At 32.1% G+C, this 27909-nt stretch overlaps 3 protein-coding genes and 1 non-coding gene across 4 annotated transcripts; 1 reads left to right on the top strand and 3 right to left on the bottom strand.

Annotated features, from left to right (window-relative positions):
• Positions 1–3296: 3296 nt before the first annotated feature.
• Positions 3297–13263, bottom strand: LOC141612461 (protein trichome birefringence-like 19). Its single transcript, XM_074431241.1, has 3 exons — positions 12590–13263; positions 4593–5028; positions 3297–3918 (listed from the first exon to the last, which is right to left on the bottom strand). The coding sequence occupies exons 1-3, from the start codon at positions 13112–13114 to the stop codon at positions 3527–3529; spliced, it is 1353 nt and encodes a 450-aa protein (XP_074287342.1). The 5' UTR covers positions 13115–13263; the 3' UTR covers positions 3297–3526.
• Positions 13264–20123: 6860 nt separating this feature from the next.
• On the top strand, positions 20124–20197 carry TRNAN-GUU (transfer RNA asparagine (anticodon GUU)). The gene has a single exon. It is a non-coding gene; the product is annotated as a tRNA-Asn (tRNA).
• Positions 20198–20367: 170 nt separating this feature from the next.
• Positions 20368–27892, bottom strand: LOC141612462 (uncharacterized). Its single transcript, XM_074431242.1, has 7 exons — positions 27752–27892; positions 25662–25998; positions 24684–24900; positions 24040–24577; positions 23446–23544; positions 22783–23053; positions 20368–20808 (listed from the first exon to the last, which is right to left on the bottom strand). The coding sequence occupies exons 1-6, from the start codon at positions 27807–27809 to the stop codon at positions 22797–22799; spliced, it is 1506 nt and encodes a 501-aa protein (XP_074287343.1). The 5' UTR covers positions 27810–27892; the 3' UTR covers positions 20368–20808; positions 22783–22796.
• LOC141614758 (tetraspanin-8-like) lies at positions 20527–21764 on the bottom strand. Its single transcript, XM_074433504.1, has 3 exons — positions 21581–21764; positions 21455–21492; positions 20527–20808 (listed from the first exon to the last, which is right to left on the bottom strand). The coding sequence occupies exons 1-3, from the start codon at positions 21762–21764 to the stop codon at positions 20527–20529; spliced, it is 504 nt and encodes a 167-aa protein (XP_074289605.1).
• Positions 27893–27909: the final 17 nt, after the last annotated feature.

Here is a 27909-nt window from a genome sequence, read left to right as displayed (position 1 = left end):
CCGCAGACCTCCCTACCAAGCGCAGCCCCATGCTACCATTGCGCCAACCAACGATTGGTAACAATAATATATTAGTAATACAAACGAGAACATTATTACTAATAATATAATATTAAATAATACAATATATTAAGTATAATAACTAAAAAAAGAAATACGATAAGTATAATATAATATAAATATTATAAATAATTTTAAAAATTAATATAATTAATAAAAATATATGTAATATAATAAAAATAAAAATAAAAATAAAAATAAAAACAATAATAAATATGTTATTAATAATATTATTCAAAATGAATATATTAATAAATAATAATAATAATAATAATAAATAATAATAATTTATACTACCTATATTGCCATTAATCATAATAATATAATAATAAATAAATATATTAAATATAAACAAAATAATTAGAAAAAAATAATAAAAACAATAGTAATATAATAAATATAATAAATATAAATTAATATAATAATAAAAAATATTAAATAGATTAATATAATAATATGATAACAGTAAGAATATAAAATAAGAATAGTATTATAAATGTTGAAATCGAATCAATCAATCAATTGAATGGAGTTGAATCAACTTAACAGAGCCGATCGATTCGATTCGATTCATTGATTGATTGATTGATTTAGTTCACTCCATTCATCGATTCACTCCATTGATTTAGTTCATTAAGTTCGATTCGATTCGATTCATCGATTCGATTCGATTCACTCCATTCGATTCGATTCGATTCAAACTCAGCTCCATTCGATTGATTCACTCCATTTCAGCTTTACTCATCTTAAATTTAATAGTTATTATTAATTTTGTTATCAATAATACTATTTTTTTAATATTATTATTTTTTATTCTTTATTATTATTATTATTATTATTATTATTATTATTATTATTATAATTAATAATATTGTTAATAATAATGTTATTAATAATTTATTTATTATAATTACTATTATTATTATTATTATTATTATGAATATTATTATTATTATTATTATTATTATTATTATTATTATTATTATTATTATTATTTTAGTTGATTTCAAATTCAATTCACTTTATTCGATTCATTTACTCAACTCTATTCGATTCGATTCATCCATTCGGCTCTCTATTGATTCGATTCGATTCACTCCATTAAGTTCGATTCACTTCACTCTCCTTCATTCGATTCACTTTCAGTTCAGCTCTAAAAAGTAAGAAAGAACAGGGCCTAAATTGAGTTTAGCTAAATTGATGAGCTACATGCCTACACATAGACAAGGCAAACTAATAGGGTTGTGTCGAGTTCGTGCTCGTATAACAAGTAAATAGTAAAGGTGGACAAGTGCGTTGGGCCGGACATGAGCGGGCTAACGTTAAATTTCTCGGTTACAGAGAAGCGAGTTTGAGGGCTTAGGACGGGTCAAGAACCCCTTCAACCTAAACCTAATCCAATTAAATAATAACAACGTTAAACTGAATTGAACTATGTTAAACTGAATTATAATTTACATTTTATTATTATTATTATTATTATTATTATTATTATTATTATTATTATTACCGACATGTTTTTTAGGGTCAAAGACCAGTAAATCTTGACTTGTGACCCGAAAGAACTTGAACCTGAAACAACCCTTTATTTTAGGCTCGAAACTCGACCCGACCTATTCGACCCGACCTTTATTTCGGCGCCAAAGTTAATTATCTGTTGAATCTTATCAGTTGAATCTTATCAGTTGAATCTTATGTTTTTGAGTGAGACTCTATCAGACTATCACTCTTCACGTTTTTTGCGGTAACAAGAAGTATTTGGCGCCAAAATCATGTAACCTAGATGATTTATTAGTCCAGCAATTTTATACGTAGATGATTTCCCCAACACACGGTACAGCCTTTCGGTTTGATTATTTCATTCGGCTTCTTCTTAACCTGGTACCTACATAGCAAAAATGCGAGAGCAGTACAAAAATAATAGCGCATAATAGGAACTAATATTATTTAAAACTAATCGACTAATATAAGATATATGACTAAAATGGGTCAATGAAGCTAACTCGAGTTATTAAATCGACTAAATTAGTGATAAAATATGGGTTAAAAATACGTAAAATACGGTGTTATCAACAGTACAATTTTTTTTTTTTTTTTGATAATTGATAAACGTATACCTAGCTTAGTTTGACATGAATACAACTATCGATGATCAAGAAGATATGAAGATATGTGTTTGTTATGATTATTGTTGTCTATTAGATAGGAGATATTAGATTTAGTTTAGTTTTAATTATTATCTTTTATATTTTATGTTATTAATATAATAAATTTGCAAATTACGGTTTTATCCCTAAGAATTTGGCGCAAAACGAAAATCATTTTTCTGTTTTTTTATTTTTTTCTATTTTTTTTATTAGGGTGTTACCGAACTCAGTAACACCCGGTGTCGCCCTAGCACTCCCCTTTAGATTTAAGGTTTAGGAATTGAAAATAAATTATATTTGAGATTTATATAAGAAATTATTAACGATCATATTTTTTTTCTTAATAGAGGTTAATGTGCTGTCACTAGTTATTTGCTCCACTATATTTTCCCTTTTTTGCAATAATCTAGCTATCACCAATTCATCATTATCTATTGGTATGAACAAGTATTTTAGATAAAATCATTGTACAATGTATATAAATTTTACTAATGTAATAATCCTTTTTTTGCAATAATCTAGCTATCACCAATACATTTTATTAAATTATAGTAATAGCATGAAGTAAGGACTAGGAGTATAATTTTATGTTAATTTGACGGAGTTATAAGAGATTATCTGATTTATATGTCGAAGGCTAGAAATAAGACATACTCTCTAATACTTTTATCTTCAAAACTTGGGAGAGACATCTCTCACTAAATTATTAAAAGTCACTCTTCTTTACTTCTTTATCTGTTTTTTATAACCAATTTATTGCTCATCGTGACCTAAACTGATTATTTAATTTCGTATCTATTTACATAATGAGGGAACCTGTTTATCTTTAATCACACCTATATCATCTATAATACCGCTTTTTCTTTAAATTGTAAAATGGTTTCCCTTGGAGACTTACTCTACTTTTGTTTGCCCTTTTATTAGGTAAGACTTAAAAGTACAATATTTTGTTAATTTAAAAGCTTTGGATGTTTCTCTTGTACTACCTACGGAGTACAATTCATTACATAAAATATTAGATTTCTCTTTTTAAATAACACGAAATACTAGATAACAAACAGAAAAAGCAAATTGAAAAGGGAACAAAAGTGAGCAAATAAATATAAGTATATGTATATAATATATGATTAAATTTGATGCATACATTTGCATAACGAGCACTTTGGTAGGATATAACACGAAACAAATATAATAAATTAACACGACACCTTAATTTTAACTCAAAACCACCCCAATTATTTAACCAATAATTTGACATAATTAATCCCTTTGGTAAAAATACAATTATACAAACATTATATATTATTCCCCGATAACATCTATCTACTTTTCGACTTCCTTTGTGTAGCAAGAAGTGCCATTTTTTCTTCTCTAGACTTAACTCCCTCCGTCCTCATCATTTCTAGAAGGAAGTCATTCCATGTATCAATAGGCCCGGGTAAGCACCAATGAACACAATCATTATACAACGTTACATTTTCATGGGGCCAATGTCCATACGTACTCGGGTGCCCATCGGGCCTCAATAAAGACGGTTGGGTCATGTCGATTAGCCTTAATTTTAGCCCTCGTTTTCGGGCTGAAATTTGGGCCGACTTGAATTCTTCTATTTGGGCCATGTATATGTCCAAATCCAATCCTTGTAAGTTAATTTCATTGCTTTTGAATGGCTTTTTTCTTATGCAATTCCCACCTTTATTCCATTCCCCACCTATAAAAAGCAAACACTTGTATTAGACAATTTTACATATCACTAACCTTTCTATAAAACCGTCTTATTATAAACCGTCCATTTAAAAGTTAATAGATTTTATTGATGTAATATTGGATTAAATAACAAAAGAAAAATAAAGGATAATCTTATGACGATTTGATGGTACCGCGGTACCATCAAATCGTGTCATAAAATTATTTTTTTATTAATAATTCTCGTTATATTATGTATATAAATGTGGAGGAAAAGGAACATACATCGGATGTACTACCTCTAACTTTTTTGTTTTTTGAGCATATATGTATTTTTTTTGAGCTTATTTACTCAAACTTTATTTGTTTTTGAGCATATTTGTATTTTTTTCGAGCATATTAAAATTTATAAGTTAGATTTTAATATTTTTTCCGTCAAAACTCAAATTTAACTAAACTTATAGTAATGTTTTTGAGTTTTATTGCAATTTTTTAGAGTTTAATGTTTAAGTGAATAAACTCAGAAACTTCATAGTAAAACTCAGGAACTTTAAAATAAAACTCAAAAACTTTATTAGAATGCTCATAAACTATAAAATTGGAGGTAGTACATCAGATGTATAATCCTCTTACTGTTGAATGTGTGTGTACGTTTTTAAGCTGTGAAATTATAAAACAATTTTACAAAAGAAGATGTACCTTCAAAATGTGAGGGAGCAAAAGTCCTCAAGTAGACAATACCCTTGAAAGTCTCTCTTTCCAAAATGGCCCGAAAAGAGGTCCGAAAAGCGGCCCGATACCCGTAGACGATAGTGTACTCTTTGATATTGGGTATTTGACAATAACGGCACCCAATGAGTTGGGCATTCTCATAGTACATCATGGTCCGAGTGAACCAATGGCCAGCTGATAATACAATGTAGTTAAATTCATCTATTTGGTCCGTCCATGATTCGTCGGGCTCGTCTAAATGAACTCCGAATATGCCTGTTCCGGTCGGGCCATTCGGGTCGCTTTCTTGTGCTTTGACAAGGAAAGGTGACCAAAATACAGCTAGTGTGAAGTTGTAAGATTGGTAATACCATCGCTTGAATTGTTCATTTTTTGTGTAGGAGGCATCTATTGGATATTCAACCTGTAAAACAATAAAAAATTATATATAAAAAAAAAAAACAAACAAAAAACACGACTTTCCACACATAATTTATTTGATAAAGAATTTGATATATTTTAAAATAATGACGTAAAATATGAAAACTAATTAATCCGTAGTTATAAAAAATAAAATTCAATATCACTCTATATTTGAATCGAGTTTATGTCATCAAACTGTTCTTTTCCTAGCAAATAATTTGGCGACGACCTTACACAAGAATATCATAAAACGAGTTAGTATTGTCCCGCTTCTTTTGGGCGATCTAGAAAATACATCGAATAATTACCCAAGATATAACGGACTTATCCGTGGCAGAGTCCGAATTTTCTCTTAGGAGGAGCGATAAATTTCAAAAGGGCGAACAAGTAAAGCAAAACTTGAAAAATGTTCAAAAATTTAATTAAAAATTTTAGAGTTTTCAAAGGAGACGAGCGCCCCTGTTAATCCCGTTGCTTCCCATTGGGCGTATCGAATAAGATATTGGACCCATGCAAAAAAGTTTATCAGTTACGTAAGCGAGTGCAGAGGCAGGGGACAGGGGCCATGGAACAAGTGGTACAAAATCCCAAAATTTTACGAATCATACAAAATATATAGTCCATAATATAGTTGTAATTTGTGATGTAATATATTGTTATGTACAGCTTTACTAAATTATCAGCTAGCTACACATATTCGTTCTACATGCTAGAAGCTACTGACCAACTAAAAGACACATGCAATTATGCAAATAATGCCGATTGAAACGAAAACTACAACCATTATATGCAATTATGCATGGATGGATGTAACCCGTTAAAGATGATCAAATAGTAAGAGTTGATTGATTAGTTAATACAAGTAATTGATTTAGGTCCATGTAGACCACACAGTTTTATCATATTGTTTTTTTTGGCGGATCAATGACAATAGAGGATTTTAGTCATGTCGGGAGGAGGCAGGTTTAGTCTCCGTTGACTTTCTAAGTCCATAAACGTTACTTGAAAAGATTACCATTTGTCCCTCTTAATTCGGTCGGCAAATTAAATTTACCGTCTATATTTACCGACCGATATTTGTCGGTGGTAAATGCCCATAAATCGGTGGGTAATGCTACTTACCGACCGAAATATAGATTTTCCGAACGTTCAAAACAGACGGTAAAGGAGCCGTTTCTTGTAGTGGAGGTCAACCAGACAACCACCCTTTTTAGTATGGAGGTGACATGCTCGAATTTTAAACGGCGTAACCAATGTATACATCAGTTCATAGACTATACAACTGGATGTACAATGCTATTGTACATCCAGGGTTATTTTAGTCTTTTTCTAATACAATTATTAAATCCTAAAATAATAAACCTAAAACAAATCAAACGTAATCCTTCCTCTCCATAACTGCTTCCCTATTCTAACTACTGATCTCCATCTTCTTCCCTTATACTTAATTATCTTCCCCCTCTAAATTATTCAATCAACTATCACAACTCTCATTCTTCAATCAAAATCATTAAGAAATTAATCAATTTTTACCATCAATGGTGGACGGAGCTTTATTGGTTGATTGCCGATGGCTCGAATTCTTTATATATCCATCTTTTTTCCATTATGCCTTACATAATCATCCTCTCCCTCTAGTTTATTTAATCTATTATAACTCTCTTTCTTCAATCGAAATCAATTTTTACTATCAATGATTGATGATGGATGGCTCGAATTCTTCATATTTAAGCTCGAGTTCTATTGTCAATAACGCATCTAGTATGTGTAATAGCTCGACTTCTTAGATAACTTGGAAAAGCCCTGGGAAATTCAATTGGCAAGTCACGCATCAGGTGGAGCTTTAATGGCTAATGATTGATGGCTCGAATTTTTTTTATATAAGCTCGAGTTCTATGTTCAATAACACATGTATTATGGGTAATAGCTCGACTTCTTAGATGACTTGCAAAAGCCTTGGGAAATATAATTGAGAAGTCATGTTTAGTTATATCATACTGTTCAGCAACAGATCAATAAGGATATAAAAGTAACTTAAAAATAGTTTGTATATAAAATTTCAACAAAAAACTCTACATTACAATTAGAACTAAAAGACTAGATATAGACTCAAAATCTCATGTAAATAATATTTTGTTGAACCATTAGTAGATGTAATGCCGAGAACTCGAAACATATACTAAAAACATGAAGAATTGTTGAAATGAGTAAACATAACCTCAAAATATATAGCTCGAGTTCTTTAAATATTAGCTCGAATTCCTCAAAATATATAGCTCGAGTTCTTTATATATTAGCTCGAATTCTAGCCAGATGTATAATGAGCATTATACAACTGGATGTAGGATCCTATTTGTGTGTATACATGATTGAATTTTCTAAGTCCAAGTTTTAATTACTAAAACTTCACAATTACGGACAATTAACGGATGGAGTTATTGATACAAATTAGACCTGTTAAAAGGGGTCTTTTGCCAAAATGACCATTCTAGTAAAACTAATTACCATAATAACCATTTTCTAAAACTATTTCCCAAATCAACCAAACTAACATGAATTATTTCCAAACTATTCATTCATTTAATCTTCTTTTACCTTAGCAACTAATACTCCTACTAAGTATAAATATTGTTACAAATTCAATAACTTGCGGTTCTCAATTTCTTTTACAGAATACTTGGTCTTGTTTTTGAACAATTTTGTATAGTCGTAAATTTATTAATTCACTACAAGTTGGAAGTCAGTATCACAACTTTCAAAGTACTTCTTGGCTGGTTGCTCTATTAATCCAACTGGACTCATGAATTTGCAATCATAAACCATATTAGTAGGATTAACTAGAAACAGAGATATTATTAATGGAGAGTCCTGAGAATTGCTAGTATTTAGTTTGACATTCAATGGTTACCTTATACTCCGTAGTATCTTAGATGTTAATTAAGTAATGAACTTATATAACTACCTCTTCATAGAGGAATAAAATAACCAAGGAATTGCAATATCGATAAGGGAGATAGAAGAAAGTTAGAACGAGATGAGTTATTTTCTAAGAGAAGAGAATGCGAAACATTAGCAAATACGAGTATTACTCTAATTATCAACCAATGTTGTCAAACACTCATGAAAACTGGAACGAAATAAGAGGGAGAGAGAGGAAGATTATTGGCACAATGTAGTTGGTAAAAGAATGTTAGGAAGTATAGTAAAATGGTTATATTAGAAAATAATTTTAAAAAATGGTTATTTTAGTAAATAGTTTTACTAGAATGGTTATTTTGGCAAAAGACCCTGTTCAAACAAGTGGGTTACGGGTTTGGTAAATGCGGATAAAATGAGTCATATGAATTTTGGATTGGGTAAAGTACAGGTAAAGTTTATACAAATTTTGGATCGGTCAGTTTTTATTTGACAGGTCTCCTACGAGTATATTAGATTCTCTCCTCATCGATCGTATTTGTCAATTACACATTATTATTGCATAAACAGTCTGATTTAGTGACAATAGGTACAATATCAGACCGACAAAGTAGTCAATTATTAAATTAGTTAGGGTGCTAATCAAATCAAAATCTATGTTAAATGCACGAGATTATGAAAGGTGACCTGTCAATATCCAATCCTAATAATAAAATGACAAATAATTCTATTTTCAGAGTATCGTGTTAGCCTAAACACTAGTTTGTTATTATTGATTGATGACATAATTTCGGCCGCATAATATTGTATATTTCGTTTAATTTAATTCATTCAAACTAATAATTCCTACTTCTGCCTTGTTCTTTTGGAGTTAAATTCAGCTCATTTCAGTTTAGTTCAATCAGCTTTATTCAGTTCAATTCAACTTATTTTCTTACAAATTAACTTTTACTTTAGTTCAGTAAACAAACATAAATTATTTAATAAGCATAGGTTCTCTAAATAAAATATCACAAATAATTACATAATTTCTTATAGGACGGTTTTATACTCAGAAGAAAAAATGGTTACAAAAATCACACCTTAAATATCCACAAATTAAATCTAATTATCACATTTCGATATAGTAGCTAGACTTTGAACTCAACTAATTTTCTGTCCGTGTTGTTTTAAAACCATTATACTATAATACGGATTATTTTTCTTCTACATTAGAAATCCCTAAAAAAACACGAATTGTTACAGAGTAAATAAGACAATCAACGCGTGATATAAAAGTTACTCCCTCCACTTTTTTATATATGACGTTTTGCATTTTACGAGGTAAGCCTTTGACTTTAATATTTACAAAAATATATTTGTTCAAAAAATATAAAAATAGTACCATTAAATTCCTTACGAAAAACTCTTTCATATGAGTATACATATCATAATATTTAGTCTTATATTTTAAGAGATATTGAAGAGAGAAGAGAGTGTCTCGAAATATGAGAAAGTCATATATAAAAAAATAGAGGGAGTATTATAGAACTTACCGTTTATTACTTACATCGATATTAATGTTACAAGTTAAACTAGAAAGATTTTTTATTTTTGAAAAAATTGTAGAACAATTTTACGTAAGAATAATTGTCGATTTGCCGGGTCATGAGGCCAATTTTTGTAAGTTGGCATTATATTGAGGTTAAGACAAAGATGCTACTGAACACTCACATGTTGTGGTGTAGATCTTTAGGTAGAGTGTATTGTGCTCTGCCCTAGATCACATAATGCGACATTTTATTTATTAATTATTTATGGTATTTTTTGGATTATTCCTCCATTTTATGTAGATTTAATTTCATGGATAATATGACATTTCTCATCCCTACAATCTTCTTTGCAAAATGCCATTTGTTTACAAGCCACAAAACGAAAACGCCACAATGTAATGTACAATGTACTACGTCCTCAGTTACCGTTATATACAAATTTTTATGTAAGACGGTCTTTATAAAAGAATTATAAATGGAATCTAATACTAACTATGTTGAAAATACTGACCATAGTGGTTGTCCAAGCTCATCGTCAAAAGAATATGATAATCCCTAGGATGATGGTGCCAGCCACTATAGTCAGTTTTTCGACAAATTAACTTTTTAATTAATGGGTCACGATACTTGTTTTAAAAGATCCGTTTTACTTAACTTTTGTGTAAAACTGCCTTACATAAGAACATCTGATCATTCTAAGTAAGTTTATGATATTAGTCTTATTGTTATCCTTTCCTATTTGGTGATGACTGTATATACGTTTCTAGATGGTTTTACACAAATTTGGTATAAAACTGTTTTTCATAGAATTGAAGATCGAATGTAAAGCAAGACTTAAAGATTTAATGCCACCTTGACTCCTTGAGTACGCAATGGTCTATCCTATTTCAAAGTGATAGTGAGCCACTCATTATCGACAAAACATTACCATATGAAAAAGGGCACTTTTTAGAACCTTGGAAATTGAAACCATTTATTTTAAGGACAAAGGACTTTTGTTAGATTCTTAAACAAGAGTAGTAAAATAAAATAAAATTTGGGGAAAAAGAAAGAAGTTTGAGTGAGCTAAATATGCATGAACATGGGATAGTAATCATAGTATCAATCACTTTGTGATCTAGAGGGGTTAGTAGGAGCGTTCGTTTTCGCTGGTGGTCGAAAATTTCAAAGTTTTCAGTTAAAATTTTCCAATTGTTTTCAAATTTCTCTTAAGCCATTACCCATTGATCCCAACTACCCATTCGCCCCCGTTGGGATCAATGTCCGACTCCGCCACTGGTAGAGGACTATTAATAAAGACTATGTTATATTCGTACAACCGTCGTACCCAAGACATTTATATATGTTGATTAAGGTAAATATATGGATAGAAGTATAAACTCGCTTGTTTTTATACCATTTTGTCTAACGTAAGATTTGTTTTAAGGAACAAGGGAGGCCGAAGCCAGATTACAAAGTTATAAATCGAGCTTGTCTAGGGCCTATCTTATTTTGTTTTATCATCATGCATAATAATATGATTGAACGTAAAATATATCACAAATTCTCATTTGTGACCCACTTTTTCTCTCTCTGCAACACTATTCATGTGGTCCCCTTTCTCCACTAACCCATTTTGTTACCATTTTATCTCACAAAATATCCGCCACAAATGATAACCCGTCACAAGGAAGACCAATTGAAAATATATAGCTAAGATCACAATAAATCATTCATACCAAAAAGTTTGCTACTTTAGCATCTTTAAACTATTTTTGATTTTGAATAGCTAGTAGTGGTTTGATATATGATTGTGACATTTTTACCTAAACCTTTACCCCTCCATATGTTTGTTCAACTAACCTTGTCCTTGACTTAGCCCCTTTTATATATCTACCCCCACATTATTGCCTTGAATATATACTAATTAAAAAAAAGATATGAATTAACTTGATATAATAAAAATTTAAGACAAAAAATGAGGTTACAAGATCTACTTATCTTTACAAGATCAAACTCTTTTCGTCTCATTCTTTTATTTACCTTTTATTAAAATAATCCTCGCAGAAACTGGAATATCAAATACGAATATGTCCACTTTATGTCGTCAAAGTAACTTTTACACTAACTCTCAAGAAATTGGAATCAATGATGGTGCAACTTAGCCTCTTGTAATATGTTGCATGAGTAACATGACGTATTGATTATTATTGTCATGTAGGTGTAGCATGGCTATTGAATGGATGCATGAAATAAAAGGGAGAATGTTAAATTAGTAATAAACGTTTGTGTCCCACCAACCTATATGAGTTAGTAATTAATCCATTTTATGCTTAAAATGAATATGGTCGTTTTAAGGAAAATCTGCTCTAAAATGAGATATTAGAGTCAAGTTCTTCCCAATATAAAAGTTTGTGTATTAATATAGTATTTGTATCAAACCATGAAATTAAACATACAACGCATAAGTTGGATGCATTACGGATCTAAAATATACTCCGTATTTATTTTATTGATTTACGGTGTATATTGTAAAATTATCTTACACAAGACTTCTAGAATTTTTTTACTGCGACTCACATAATTAAACTCATAAAAGTTTCTCTAACGACTTTTTAATGTTAATTATAGCATTCCTCATGACTTAAACACGAGATCTCTACTAAATTAGTGATTTCGTACATCTTAAATAAGTGCTCAAAACTTCGCAAAATTTTGTACTTTCTCTGTTTCATTTTATTGTTTATTGGTTGTTTAATTGTCTTTTTATTTTAAGATTATTTTACATGTGTAATTATATTTGACCTTTTTTGTGTCCATGCACAAAAGTATAACCAAACCATCTGTCATGAAAAACATAGCCACTTTCTAAAGTCTCACTCATTTCCCAAAAACTACATTCAAAAAAATAACTAGGACCATGCATGTAGGTTATAACCTTGTAGCTATCAAACTCTCGTAATTTTACGATTCTGTTTTGATCAATAGTTATCTATTTCTTTTCTTCTCGGAGAAATTTCAAACAGGAAATTAAAAAGATAACCATTCATCGGGACTGAGGGATTTTTTTTTTTATTTTCGGACGTAAAACATATTTAATATAACCATCCATGCATGAGTTAACAAGAATCTTACCCGAGACAAGAGGCAAATTAAGGATTGCATTTGATTTCTAGCCACAGAATCACCAACAAAAGCCAAAGATTTACCCCTAACAATTTCCAAAAATTGTCTAGGGTTAAACAAAGGTAAATCACAACCATCCGGTTTCCACTTCCATTTCATGAACTCACTATCCGGTCTTCCATATTTCATACAATTTTGATGTTCATGTATAGCCCAACAACTTGTATTAGTATAATATGGAGCATCCGGGTTCGGAACCCATTCGCCCGAGAAAATGTCGCATTTCGGACTCGTTGTTCGAGGCAACGGTCGATGTCTAGGTGGAGCAAGAAATTGTTGAACATTGTTATGGTCATTGATGAATGAAGATGAACTACTAGGGGAAATTATGTCTTGTTTAAGAGAATTCTTTAATGTGATTATTTTGGCTAATTTAAATGGGATTATTGTAAGAAGTATTAATGGAAATGCTATTTGTAGAATTAATTTTGTATTAATTTTGAGTTTTTGAGGTTTTGCTAAGGGTACATCCATGTCTTTTTAGTTTAAAAAATGAAGAGAGATTTTGTGAGGTGATTAGAGAATATGGTGTAGTTTTCAAGAGATTTTAAGGGGTTTTTAAAGAGTTGGTAATGTATTATTACAATTATATATTATGTTTGGTACATGGTCTAATAATGCTTGATATACATATATGGTTTACACTTGATATATCACAAGGGTAGTAAAATCTAAGGTGTAGTATGAGTCAAGCTAGTGTAGTATATACCCTAGTGGCAAATTAATTGAATTTTTAATAACATTATTGTACTAATAATTAAGAAAATTGGACTTGGGACAAAATCTATTTTTCTAGCATAAAATAGCTGAGCTCGGCCTTGTTCTTTTCGGCAAAACCACAAAACTGAAAGTGAATGGAGGTGATGAATTAAACTGAGTTGAGCTGAATTAAAAGTTAATTTGTAAAGAGATGAGGTGAACCGAACTGAATGAAGCTGAACTAAATTAAAATAAGCTTAAATTAAGTTTAAATGAACAGGGCTTTAAGATTACTTCTAATTCTAGTATAGTTACTCTGTCTTCCATAATCAATGTAAGACATTCACTCATTCACATATGACTTTTAAATGGGTTGGAAGTAATATACTTTTTACCAATGTTTTTCAGTCACTAATTATAATATTCTACGAATTACTAAAACTTTCGGTAAATCATAAGTTATTTAGCACAAACACAAAAGATAGATTAAATTGAGAAACATTTGAAAATGGGAACGCTTCACCATATTACTCTATTGTGAATTCTAGCTTAGCTATTTTATTATGTGGATTTATTTATTTCTACTAATGGTTCATGTGAAGGTATGGGGATCCATTTATCTATTTGTCGTGTTCTTCCATTTTTTCTATCTTATACGTATTGTTGTATGATTCCAATTTTCAATATTTGTTCATAAATGGAGTATGATAATTAAATTTTCTGAAAAATTATTCTGAAAATCAATATTTATCTCACTAAACTAGTTTAATTGCCCGTGAAAATTCACGGGTTCGTTTATGACATCTTACGACTGAGTGTTAGCCTTTTTTGTGTTATCACATATAGTTGATAGTGTAACGGGGGAAACACGTGATTAACGAAAATATCAATCATATATAAAAAAATTATGGTTTAGCATAGTTGTAGATATGACGTTTGCATTAAAGTAGGAATATGATTGGAAAATTAGCCAAAGTAGAAGAGGATAGGTAAGACGCTCGAAAATTATAGTGTATCTTTTATTAGTTCATTAAAAATAAGGAATAAGCTTATCATACAATTAATAAAAATAAATGAGTAGATTAATACTGTTACTTCAAACCATGAAATTTGCTGAAAATAATACCGAGAGTACAAGATGGAAATTAAATCATATATAAAAATCCTAATGTACAAAACAAATGAAGAATCAAAATATGAAACTTTAAGATCTTGTTTTCCAGATTTTGAGACTCTCTAAACTGAATTAAACCTAAACTAAATTTAAACCGAGTTGAATGTAATAGACAAAACTGATCGTTGAACTGAACTGCAACGAACTGAAATTAAGTCTGGAAGATCACCATGACTTAAGCCATGTTACATAAGTAGCATAACATTCTGGAGTTGATTAAAATCCAAAATTGTTGTTGTGTAGGATAGATCTGGCATCTATGCTAAAGGCACAATAATGATCACAATTATAAAGAATAAGTACAGTGCCCTAATTTGGAATTTTGCAAATGTATCTATGTATTCATAAAGGAATATTATAATTTCACGAGATCTGATACACTGCTCACTTATGTTTGAATTTTTCACTACTCTTTTTAAATGCTTTGTTGTACGAGTAGTCGAGTACCATTTTTAGCAAATCATAACTTTTTTATTCTTCAAACCATAATTTGGGTGATGAAAGTCATCCAAATAATAATTTTGCAATTAGTCTTATTAAAGGTGGATTTACATTAACATATTGTTAAACGGACCCAGTCATCTAAATACAGCCATATTAATACAAAAACAAATCGTAAAAAAGAACCAGGATCAATAGACGGAATTTTAATGAAGAACGGACCAAAATACACTCTAAACTAGACCTGACAAACATGTCAATCAGGTCGGTCCCAGTCAGGACAATTCGTGTTTTGGTTTGCAAGAATTCGGGCGGGCTAGGTAATTTTGGGTGAGTTATGTAGTTATTTGGGGATAAGGATCAGTATGCGGTAATAAACATTTGTGTCGAGTTTAATAGGTCGTCGGGTCAACTCGAGCTTTGGGTCAAATTCTAGTCCTCAATTCGAGGTTATTTAGGCTGAGTAATTCGGGCCGGGCCTATTTTGTCTTGTCTACTCCAAACTTCAAAATCTTATCAAAGTATTTCCACCTTTCATAATTAACATTTATAATCCAATCTCTATTATCTTTTTTATACAAAACTAGTTTTGTGACCCGTGAGAATCACGGGTTTGATTGTTTTTGTTCTATTATTTTTGCGGTATCGTTCATGAATGCGTTATTCGGCTTGTTTGTCTTCTTGCTTATTATTTTGGAGATATATTGGTAGGATACCTAAGCAAGGCAATAAAGAGGGTCCTGTCACAGTTCATGAGGTAAGATATATTATAGCACCAAAACCCATGAATTCCTCATTTTAAAGAACATACGAATGTCCATTATCTGATTTTGAAAACTGGTATTGCATATAAATTAAATGGGAAATTGTATTGCCTTGTGTTTCATTAGAGCACTTTAAACAACTTATTCTCAAAGCCTATAAGCAAAGTCAACACAAATTATGGGAAACGTAAAATTGCATTCAAACAGTGGAATATTAACTTTGAAAACTACTCTTATTTTCCTACGGTCCTCATTGTCTTTGTCCTTTTACTGAATGTTATCTTGTTGTGTTAATTACTGTTAGTCCCTTTCTGTTTTTGTTCTGTGCTTTTCTTTTTACGGTGTTTAGATTGTCTCTGGATTTCGAGGGCGCTTGGCTTTGTCATGGTGGTTATTCAGTTCACTCAACATTGACGGCTTTTGGCATTCTAGTACTTGATAAATTGTTTTTAGTGTTGTTTTGGTGCGTTCGGAGAACCTTGGTCCTATTTTATCCGACAAAGAAACAAAATATTGGACACTTGAACATCTAATTCTATTCCTTATTACCTAAGGTATTCTAATGAAAAAATAAATCTAAAGTAAAGTAAATATGTAAAATATATAAATGAATGAATGGTAATGATATTTTATAACTGAATTTTACATATTGCCTTTAGTCAATTAGAGACGATATAAATAATGCGCAGAAAGCGCTATGTTAAAATACAACTTATGTTTATCTTACTAATTAGGCTAAAATTACAAGTTTATTTTCTTAAATGCAATGGAGTTTGTTAAAATTTTAACAAATAATACATTTATAATTCTTGTCGGCTCGTCGGTCTTGCAACATCGTCCTTGTAAATTCAGTTGATTTCAAACGTATTGGGAAAAATGTTATTGAAATGGTTTTTGTATAACGAAATACCTAAGTGATATGCTTAAATTATTAGGAAGGCGTTGATGACATGTGACTTGTACAAATAAAATTTTAGACTAAATACGCATTCAATAATTTTAAAAATAAATTTCATGTGAGCAATTTTTGAGAGGATACACTAGAAAATGTATTTGTTAAACAATGGACATCATTCTAGTTTCATTTCGACTATATCTCTTGTAAATTAGAGTTATCTCTATATCTTTTGTTGTTGGTAAACTTTTATGTGAGGAGTTTTAACACCTATCCCAATGAATTTCAAAGAAATAAGGATACACAATTTGTATTATTATACTTCTTCCATTTTTTTTAATTATCACCTCATTTGCTTGTGTGCAATAATTAATATTAATAAAAGATAAAAACCAATTGAAAATAAAAGGAAAAAGTTTGCAATTGGTGGAGTAATGTGAGAATTTTACCCTTAAATGATGACATTATTTTGTAATTTTAAAAAAAAGTTATAAGAAACATTGGTAAAAAGTAAGTCCCAAAGTAAACCAAGTGGTGTTAGTCCAGTGGTAGCCGGGTTAAACCTTGAAGCTTGCAGAAATGCAGGAGTTGAGAGGTCCCGGGTTCGACTACCAGCTGGGGCAATGATCACTTGGCCACTGCAGCCCCCGAAGGGGGTGGCTTACATGGTCCATGTGGTGGTGCGGGAATGCATGGGCCCGGGGGGGATTCAACCCCCTCGTCATCAAAAAAAAAAAGTGATAATATATAAATGGACAAAAAAAAGAGAAGTGGGATGATAATTAAAAAATATTCGTAACTATTGATTATGAGAAAACAAAAATATATACAAGCAAAAAAAGTAAATATTTTTCGAAGAAATATTGAGAGTGCTAGAAGAAAATATTTGATGGAAAACAAAAAATGATTTAAAGGCTTAAAGCATTCAAAATGGAACAATGGATTGGAAAATGATCATTGGATTTCAATAAAAAAAACCATGCAAAATATTTACCTTGATCCCCATTAAAAGATCCGATTTATATCCTTGGAGCATATAACTTCAACACTTCCATTAAGACATTTGATTTATAATCTGTTTGTAGACTAATATATTTGATTTATAACCTGATTTACAAAATACAAGTTGAAGAGTACACGGAAAACTAATAAAGTGCACGAAAGGGTATAAGACAATTTAGTACAATTTATAAAATTTGTCAATTAATATTTCAAGGGTTGGAATATATAATGTAACATGTCACCAATAATTAGAGATTTATAGTACAATTTGATATTGCGCATACATCATATTAATAATAAAAAAAGGAAAACTCAATGAAACTGAAAAATATATTGAAGTCAAAAGATAATTGCAAAGAAGTTTCATAACCATTATTTCCAGATTTCATGCAATGTTTTTGATATGTGACTATGTCATCCTCTTGTAATTTTAATACAAATACAAAAATAATAATTAAATACGATTCTAACTATTAATTAATTCAAAACATAATAAGAATAAAAAAGTTAAATAATTCAATTGGTTATATATGCATACTTTACCTACGAACTTTTTGGATAAAAATGAAAAATTGGATTGTTGTAATATTTATATAAGATTAAAACTATTAATTAATTCAAAATATAATAAGAATAAAAAAATTAAATAATTCAAGTGGTTATATATGCATATTTTACCTACCAACGTTTTGGATAAAAATGAAAAATAGGATTGTTATAATATTTATATAAGAAAATTTTTGTAATTAATTTCAATAATTTATTTGAGTGAAGAAGAATGTTGTGTGAACTAAGGGGGAGATAAAAAAAATGGTGAAATAAATACAAAGTATAATAATTGTGAGGAAAAACCAAAAGACCATCTATTAAATAAAACAAAAAAAGTTAAATGAATAGGTAGATTAATACCAAATTTATGAGAGGAAAATAAAGAGTTTGTATTAATTTGTTTTTTGTGTTTGCCACCATTATTTTTTTATTTTGTTTGTGTTTTATAAGCATGTAACACATGGTATTTAGAGATTACTTTTAGTTAGATAATTACTTACTTTTAGTTAGATAATTAAGTAATTAATATAATTAAATTATTAGTAACCAATAGAAAAATTACACGTGGATTAAAAGTAAATGCATTAAGTAGGCTTTTAACTATATTGTATAGATGGATTGAAATCAAAATTGGTCAATTTATCCCTATCTCATTTTTGCTTCTCTAGCTTTAAGTCTTTACACTAGTACTTTACCCTCCAAAAGAGTACGACTTTACGAGTGCATGAAGACTTTACCTATTTACGTTACAAAAAAAATAGTAACCTACGAAACTTTTTGTGCATCTTTTTAACTTGTATTATATAATTCCTATGAATCATGTAAGATTAATGATCTTTTGTAGGACCATTAAAAAGTTAGATTATATTTATCAACTTTTGTCTTTAACAATTGCTTTGATAATTAAATCAATCAATCAAGATCTTGATTTTGTAGCTAAATTATTTGATGAATTCAAGACAAATAGTTTAATCTCATGATTATGGGTACGATTAGTTTTCTCTCTTTTCATGACATAAAAAGACAACAATAATTATAATCTTGTGGTTGATATATCATATATGTATTCGACTTATCTTTTATGCATTATTCATTACCTTTCATTATTCTTTATATTCTTATCCTTAAACGAAATACAATGATTGGAAAAATGAATAAAATTTAGATTAATTACGAGTATCCCGTATTCCCGTACTTGGTTTGTTTTCCCCTGTTCTTTTGGACTGAAATTATCTGAATTGAACTGAACTTAATATAACTGAACTGAACTTAATAGAGCTAAACTGAACTAAAGTAAGAATTAATTTGTGAATAGAAGAGCTGAATGAAACTGAACTGAAGGAAGCCGAACTGAATAAAGCTGAATTGAACTGAAATGAGCTGAATTAAGTCCAAAAGAACTTGGCCATGTCAATCGATTATTGATGCAAGAGCTACCGATAATTATCATATAGAAGTACATATTCCCTTTGTAATTCGACATTCATCTGGTTTTATTTAATTCAGATTCTAACATAACACTTCGACTTTATCTTTTTCTATTTATATACTCCGTATTTTATACTCAAAAATATAATCTTGTAAAAGAATTTAAAATAAATAATGCTTTCAAAACTCACGATTATGGAGTGTAGAAGAGTACGACTTAACAAAAAAGGTTAAAACTACCGGTATTTACTTGCCTTAATTTGGGCCATGCCATAAATCGTTTTGGTGCTAGAAGGCCAACTTAGAAATTCCTCATGAGTCATAACGATTTTAACAACGAATTTAACTAATTAACATATATTCGTATAGTCGCGATTATCACCACATCTACCATATGAAATTCTAGTGTCGCTTGTTGATTCTATGAGATAGTTTAGCCTAATTGATACGGAGTACGTCTTATTCATAGTTAATTACTCCAAATAGTTAACTTCGTGAATAAATACCCAGAAATGACTATGTATAACAAAAGCTGGAATAGCTCAGTTGGTTAGAGCGTGTGGCTGTTAACCACAAGGTCGGAGGTTCAAGCCCTCCTTCTAGCGTTTAATTTTACATATTTTTATTATATAGTGTAGTTTTTACTCCGTATTAATGTTTTTAATCTCTTTTTACTCCGTATTAATGTTTTTAATCTCTAAGGTTGATTTTCTTTTAACATTTTCACACATTTTACACTAAAAATATTAATTAAACAGAGAGAAGAAGAAACCAATACAACAAAGGCGACATCTCCTCTAATCTTCTAGTTATTTTCTCTCCATTTCACAGTAAAACATTATTACTTGATGACGAACAATGTGAAAACTCGAAAAAAGAACATCAATAATCTAAAACTATCAAAATGGTACAAAGTGAGTGATAAAAAAGTGTTTTAAGGTTTGGTTGTATAGCAAACTTTACTATAATGGTCAGCCTTGTGCTGTCGGAAAGCTCGGAAACCAATGCTAAAAACGGCAATTACAATGAAAAGAAGTGCAACAAATCCCGGAAACAGCCTTCGCCATAGCTCTGTAACCTGTGCCAAAAAGCCTCCAATGCAAACATCACAGTAATAACACATTTTATCCTTCTCCGTGCTCCAAATATGACAGTCGGGAATAGTAGCATTGTTTGGATCGTAGATGCACCACGGAGGCAGCTGACAGCATGCACCCTGTATAAAGAGGAGAAACAGTCGCGTAACTGCGTAAGGCCAATGTTGTTTACAGATGACCAATAATGAAAATTGCATCAACAATTACATCGAATGATATGCAGCTAAACATTAAAAAAAACCGCTAACAGATTTAGTGAGCCATTTTTCTATGCATGACTACGGTATCATAAATTGAGCGCCATGTAAAAATTTTCACCTTTGCAGGCTAATTATTTACTGATATGTGAATAACCTTTTGGTGGTCAAGGCAGATAATTGACCGACGTTCTATATTTTGCCCTGATATATAAATGACTCAACTGTAACTGAAAATTGGTTAAAAAAAAAACAAGCGTGACAAAGTGAAGTGAACTGATAGATGAACCGACTCAATCAAAACCTTAAGGTGATGGTCGAGACCCAACTATTATATTTATTCCTATTACGCGTCCTCACTCGAATGCCCATTGGGCTTGAAGAGTGGTTAGTGGACAGGCATGTGCTGAAATTCCAACTTCGTGAGTTATTGGAGGCTGCCAGGATTTGAACCCGAGACCTTCGGCCACAGTTGGCTCTGATACCATGATAGATGAACCATCTCAACCAAAACCTTAAGGAAAGTACGGATCATATATAGTATGCTTTTGTGGTTCGCAACCATTACCATGATCACGACCAATACTGACAAATTGTCAAGAGCATCTACAAGACATCATGTAGAAAAAAAGAAATGATGAAGGAAAGTAAAGGACCTTCAGTTTGGGAATCGAATAGAAATAACTTTTGGTACTGTCGTCCATAAGACACAAATCTCTATCCATTATACACTGCCTGATTTCAGGCCAGTCCGCCGTACCAAACACAACATCCTTAAACCAAGACGCAAACTCCTTGAACCTGTATTCTTGTCCGACATCAAGCTTAACATGGCCTTGAATCAAGACTCTAAGCCAAAGGATGGTACCAATGGTCATTGCGATTATGATGATGAAACAGAAAACCAAATATATCCACAAGAGGAATGGGGACCGGCAATAGCTCCCTAGGACACCGCACAATGAGACCACCACAATCATGCTTCCCCATTTAACACAAGACGAGACTAGGAGGGTATGACAAGATGAGATAGAAGTCACGGCCATTGTGATCCCGACTGTTAAAATACCGATGCCAACCAATAGGATGCCAAAATTTATGCATGCCGTGAGGTTATTGCTCCGACACACCATTTCTTCTTGGACGATTAGGTCCTGAAGAAATGGCACGAAGGAGCTTCACGGAGAGCACGAAGATTGAAGTTCCTTTTTATTGTTGGAGAAATTGTAAAGGCATATAACCTTGGTTTTATGCCTTAATAGATATATTTGGTCTTTTTTTTTTTTTTTTTTTTTTTTTTTCTAAATAACCATATCTTATGGCCTTATGAGGGTTGTCATCGGAATTCGTAATTTTCCTACATGCCATATTAACTATCCTATTTTTGCTAAATATTGGCAGTAGCCTTGATTTTTGCAAGACTCTAAAATTGGTTTGAAAGCTGTAATTTCCTTCTACACCCAACAAATAAAGATTAATTAAGACAAAAATAGTTATTTTAAGACATAATAACAATAAGAAATTATGCTTAATATCTAGGTAATTCATTTTAATTAGTAATAAAATCAATTATAGTCTTCTTTGGTTCATGTCGAAATGTTATGATGCAAAAGAAACATGGAACGGATTTCTTATTATATTCAGAGTGAAATGATCGAATATGCTGAAACTGTAATCTTCTGACTTCTACTCTGTGCTCAAAGGTGCATTTAGCAGAAATTATATGAATCGAAATACCGAATACAAAGTTTATACTCCGTATGTGTCAATGTGTCGTAACTCACATTGGTATTACTCATCATCTTAGATAACTCTAACTAATGGGTACTTTGAAAAGAAAACATGGAAAGAAAACAATATAAGGGTTTTTAAGAAAAGAAGAGAGTATCTACTTACAAGGTTTCGTCTCTTTAAGAGCCGATATTGGGGATTCTGGAAAGTGAATCTCGTATCCTCTCTTCGGAAAAAGATAAGTCGACCAAATTTCCTTGCAAAAACTTGTCATATGATGGAAGGTCAAAGTGACCATGTCCACACATTGCCATTAAAATGACTTTAGATTCTCCCGTCTCTTTGCAGTGGAGAGCTTCTCTGATAGCAGCAGCTATGGCATGAGTTGGTTCGGGTGCAGGGATGAGTCCTTCAGACCTTGCAAATTGGATTGCCCCTGAAGCATGTACTCAAGACTTAATCAGTCAATAAATTTGTCTGAACTCGTGTTCTATTTTTTGACGATTCTTTGGATTATTACTATTTCCTTCTAGGATAAACTTTGAGCTAATGAATCAAATGGTGTATGCTAGACAGCGGCGGATCTACTAACAACATTCCGGGGTGCGCGGACACCAGAAACAGATTTTTTTTTTGAGTATTTTGTCTAATTTTCAGGCTAAAAAAATAAATTTATAACTTTTTTATGTGTATATAGATTTTAAATATTAATCAGGACCCCAGAAAGAATTTTTTCTGGATTCGCTATTGATGCTAGACAAGCAAAAGGGGGAAGAAAAGCCGAAGTATACGTTTCACTGAAAAACAAGTTGCATGCTTATAATTTACCTTGGAAACATTCAGTTTGAGGTATAGCAAGTGCCTCCATCATCCCTAGTTCGTATACATGTGAAATCAACGGAGCCATACCATGGTAACGCAGACCACCTACAAGATTCCAAAAAAAAAAAAAAAAAATCGTTCCATCATATGTCGAAAGCATAAACGGATAAACCGCCATCTTCCTTTTATGTCCCTATTTAACTTTTGTGGTCAGAGTTGCACAACTCTATATCAGTCGTCAATGTAATCCCTTTGTCCCGGTCATTTGTTGTCCTTTTCCATAGTCCTTTCTATTTTAAGAATGAATTTGATGAACAATTTGATCATTCACACTCAATTTGTTCCACTTGGCATTTAGTAATTGGCCCCTTCTTCTTTCCTTGGTCTTTGTGCCAAAACAAAAGGACAACAATTGACCGGGACGGAGGGAGTACTAGTTTAACTCAGAGTGAGACCGTCTTATACAAGACTCATTCAAATTTGACATTGTTCGACCACCTAAATTAAAAAGACACGATCAAAGTAGGATGCATTATCATACAAAACAGATTAGAAACAAAAAAAAAGGATTAGCGATGCTAAGGAAGAATAGGAAATTACCGGCATGGATTGGATCGGGAATGAAATCATGACCAAGAGTGTGCATCTTCATCAACGGTGTCATTCCGGCAGTATCACCATAATCATACGCATACACTCCTTTTGTCAAAGAAGGGCAAGCTGAAGGCTCAACAGCTCTTATGAGAGGATTCATTTTCCCATTCAGTTTTTCCCTAATGAACGGGAAACATAGTCCTCCGAAATTGGAACCTCCACCCGTGCACCCAATGATCACATCAGGAGTCTCACCATACGCTTCCATTTGCTTTATGCATTCCTCTCCTATAACAGTTTGATGTAGAAGGACATGGTTAAGTACACTTCCTAGACAGTACTTTGCTTTGGGATCATTTAAAGCAACTTCTACTGCTTCTGATATGGCTATCCCGAGACTTCCAGGGCTAGATGGATCCATTCTAAGGATATTTCTTCCTGCCTCGGTAATTTCAGATGGTGATGGATGAACCTTAGCTCCCCAAGTTTGCATCATTAGTTTCCTGTAAGGTTTTTGGTCATATGAGGCCCGAACTTGCCATACCTGCGGATTTTAAGCATAGCAGTCAGTTTAAAGATAACAAAAACAAGCCAGATGCAACGAGAGACAGCATAGAAACATAACAAGCAAGCAACTACTTCGTACTTACTTCGCAGTCAATGTTGAATAAACTGCAAGCAAAAGCAAGGGCACTTCCCCATTGGCCAGCCCCAGTTTCAGTTACGATTCTCTTAACCCCTTCCTGTGCATTGTACCATGCCTGTGGAACTGAAGTGTTCGGTTTATGCGATCCAGCAGGGCTAACTCCTTCATACTTGTAGTAAATCCTTGCAGGTGTACCAAGAAGCTTCTCCAATCTTTTAGCTCTATATTCAAATGGGAAAATGTTACAATACATCCTCCGAGGATTTTGCAAGTTTGATTTATAAGTATGTCCGATTACAATTTTATTCTTTGCTTTTGGATTACGGTGGAATAAAGCAAAATAGATTACTAAACCGGCTGTATTTTTTTTATGTCATTCAATAGTTCTCAATGTATTCCATATTTCCAATGGAGCCAAAGATTCATTACTCTTTGGTTCTGGATTATGATGGAATAAAGCAAAATGGCTCACTAAGGTGGCTGCTCTTCTTTCTCTTGTGAAGTAGTGGTCCTTCGATGCAGTTCTCGACGCAATTTCCATCTTGGGTCATTCGGAAACAGCCTCTTTGTGTTGCTAACACAAGGGTAAGGCTGCGTACATCCGACCCCCCCTTACCCCGCAATTTGCGGGAGCCATTGAGGCACTGGGGTAATGTTGTTGTTGTTGTATTCAATAGTTCTCAATGCTTTCATTGTGGTCATTCGGAAACAGTCTCTCTACCTTAAACAGTTGTTATTAACATACTCCCTCCGTCCCGGTCAATTGCTGTCCTTTGGTTTTGGCACAAAGACCAAGGAAAGAGGAAGGGACCAATTACTAAATGACAAGTGGAACAAATTGAGTGTGAATGATCAAATTACTCATCAAGTTCATTTTTAAAATAGAAAGGACAACAATTGACTAAGACACCCCAAAATGGAAAAGGACAACAAATGACCGGGACAGAGGGAGTACTAAACAAAGAGAGATAAAAAGCAAAACCTGATCAGAGGAGTCGGTCTCCATAGTCCATAAATATCGCGAACTTCCTCAGGTATTTCAATGTATCGGTCAGTACTCACTTCTTGCTTGATCAATGCATCTGGTAAGAGAGGACTCAAATCTTCGGGAGTGACTGGCTCGAAAGTCCTAGGATTCAAAGGTGGGGGAGGTTTAACTGGAAGATCGGCTATTAAATTGTACCAATGTGTCGGGATATCTATCCCTTTGCAACCAGCATTGATTGCAGCCTGTGCTCTTACTTTGTGGCCAGACGAGACATTCATAAATGGCAAGGCCTTTGTTCTCAGTGAGAAAATCCCAACTTTACTACCATCGCCTACACCAAATGAAATTTGCTCATCATCCTAAATATTCATCACAGCTAAGGCAGGTCGAGCACACTAATCGGTTTAGTCATTAAGGCAAAAGGGTAATAATTCAAATTCAGTTTCCTGCTATATATGTTCCGATTCTGGGTAACACCCACGAGGAGAAAAATTCCGCATTTGTCTCTAAGAATAGTACTCCCTCCGTCCCGGTCAATTATTGTCCTTTGGTTTTGGCACAAAGACCAGGAAGGAGAAGGAGGCTAATTACTAAATGACAAGTGGACCAAATTGAGTGTGAATGATCAAATTGCTCATCAAGTTCATTCTTAAAATAGAAAGGACAACAATTGACAGAGACACCCCAAATGGAAAAGGACAACAAATGAACGGGACCGGGACAGAGGGAGTAACCCACTAGGCCAGATATGTCACACAGAATCTTCTTATAATCTAATATGGGACAAATCTCTCAAAACATGACCCCGTAACGAATCTCCCCTTATTGTTTGAGTCCAATTGACGGAGCAGGGGGCTAGTCGGAGCTGTCACCTCCCGACAACTCGTCAGCCATGAAAATAATGAATTTTTTAGTTAAAATCTTCGATTTTTTTGAATTTTTTCCAATTCATTCTATCATCAGTGCATGATTGCATCACATTACTAACTTGTCCCACCTCCCACCTATAATTTTCAATCATTGTTGTAATTTACCCCACTTCCTCGAATCCTGGTTCCGTCACTGGTAGGGCAGAGTACGGATCGGGTATCCGATCCAAAGTACTAGTTCAGCTCGGATATCCATATTAGAAATCCTGAAGTTAGATATCCAATATCCAAACCAAATGTTTCGGATATCCAATGTTCGGGTATCCAAAATAATCGGATCGGATGCAGATATCCATCGGATATCCATACTTTTGAATTTACTTTAAAATTAAGTTTGAAACACGATTATATTCATTATCTTACATGATAATTTTCTTTAGTATTCTTACTCCAATGTTCTCGACATAAAATTTAAGTACCACTTAGATATTTCTCTAATATTTTAAACATTAATTAAGTTGTTGTATCAAATAAAATTTAATTTTCTCGAAATTATACTAGAAAACTATAGTTTCGGATCGGATCGGATATCCAAATGTTTTAATTCTAATATCCATATCCAAACCAAAACCAAAGATTTCGGATCAGATATCCAAACCAAACTTAACTTTCGGATCGGATATCCAAAAATTCGGATCGGATCGGATAAGTTTGGATAATCGGATTTTTTGCTAGTACTCACTGGTCTCTATAGTACATGACTTATTGTACTCAAATGCTTGAACACTCTAAAATCAGACAAATTCTTGATTAAGACCGTCCTAAGTTAAGACTGCACTCATAACCGATTTAAGTAAGGCAAAAAAATAAAACGACTTAAAAACGGTCTTAAGCAAGACCTACTCCTAAAATCAAACAAAGTCCAAACCATCAATACACATTTTTGTGGTAGCTAATCTTTCCTCAATATATGCTTAAGCAATCAAATATAAATATAAAATTGGTCAACATTTGTGCCAAGCAATCTTTCTAGCATCAGTTTATGTTCATTTACAGTTAGAACTAACCCAGAAATAGATAAAAAAAAAAAAAAAAACTCCCTTTGTTTCGATCATTTATTTAGCATTTATTAAAATACATCACACAAAGAATAAAAAAATGTAAATAAATGATTGAGACGGAGGAAATCGAGAAAAGATGAATGGGAAAATATACCTTTGAGGTTGATGCTGGAGCTAAGAGTGGGAGGGAAAAGAAGAGTATGAGCAGCCATTTTTGAGTATGAGTTTGAGTTTGTAGAAGATCAGTTGATTAGACTATCTATATGTAAGGCCTACTATAGTCAACACTTTACTGCTTCCTACATCCTTTGA

The sequence above is a fragment of the Silene latifolia genome, chromosome 11 (genome assembly GCF_048544455.1).
Source record: "Silene latifolia isolate original U9 population chromosome 11, ASM4854445v1, whole genome shotgun sequence".
NCBI lineage: Eukaryota > Viridiplantae > Streptophyta > Magnoliopsida > Caryophyllales > Caryophyllaceae > Silene > Silene latifolia.
Note: the sequence above shows the minus strand (reverse complement) of the source record. Positions and strands in the feature narration are given on the sequence as shown.

Bases quoted from the DNA above. Each gene is read 5' to 3' on its own strand.
- LOC141612461 (XM_074431241.1), bottom strand. From the start codon at position 13,114: ATGGATGTACCCTTAGCAAAACCTCAAAAACTCAAAATTAATACAAAA. The intron at 5,029-12,589 runs GTAAGATTCTTG...ATTGTTTTACAG, and splicing joins TAATTTGCCTCTTGTCTCGG to GTTGAATATCCAATAGATGC. The intron at 3,919-4,592 runs GTACATCTTCTT...TGCTTTTTATAG, and splicing joins TGCTCCCTCACATTTTGAAG to GTGGGGAATGGAATAAAGGT.
- LOC141614758 (XM_074433504.1), bottom strand. From the start codon at position 21,764: ATGACCATTGGTACCATCCTTTGGCTTAGAGTCTTGATTCAAGGCCAT. The intron at 21,493-21,580 runs GTACCAAAAGTT...GATGTCTTGTAG, and splicing joins TTTGTGTCTTATGGACGACA to ATGCTCTTGACAATTTGTCA. The intron at 20,809-21,454 runs GTAATGGTTGCG...CTCTTTATACAG, and splicing joins CAGTATTGGTCGTGATCATG to GGTGCATGCTGTCAGCTGCC.
- LOC141612462 (XM_074431242.1), bottom strand. From the start codon at position 27,809: ATGGCTGCTCATACTCTTCTTTTCCCTCCCACTCTTAGCTCCAGCATC. The intron at 25,999-27,751 runs GTATATTTTCCC...CATTTGGTGTAG, and splicing joins CTCCAGCATCAACCTCAAAG to GCGATGGTAGTAAAGTTGGG. The intron at 23,545-24,039 runs GTAATTTCCTAT...GGAATCTTGTAG, and splicing joins TCCCGATCCAATCCATGCCG to GTGGTCTGCGTTACCATGGT.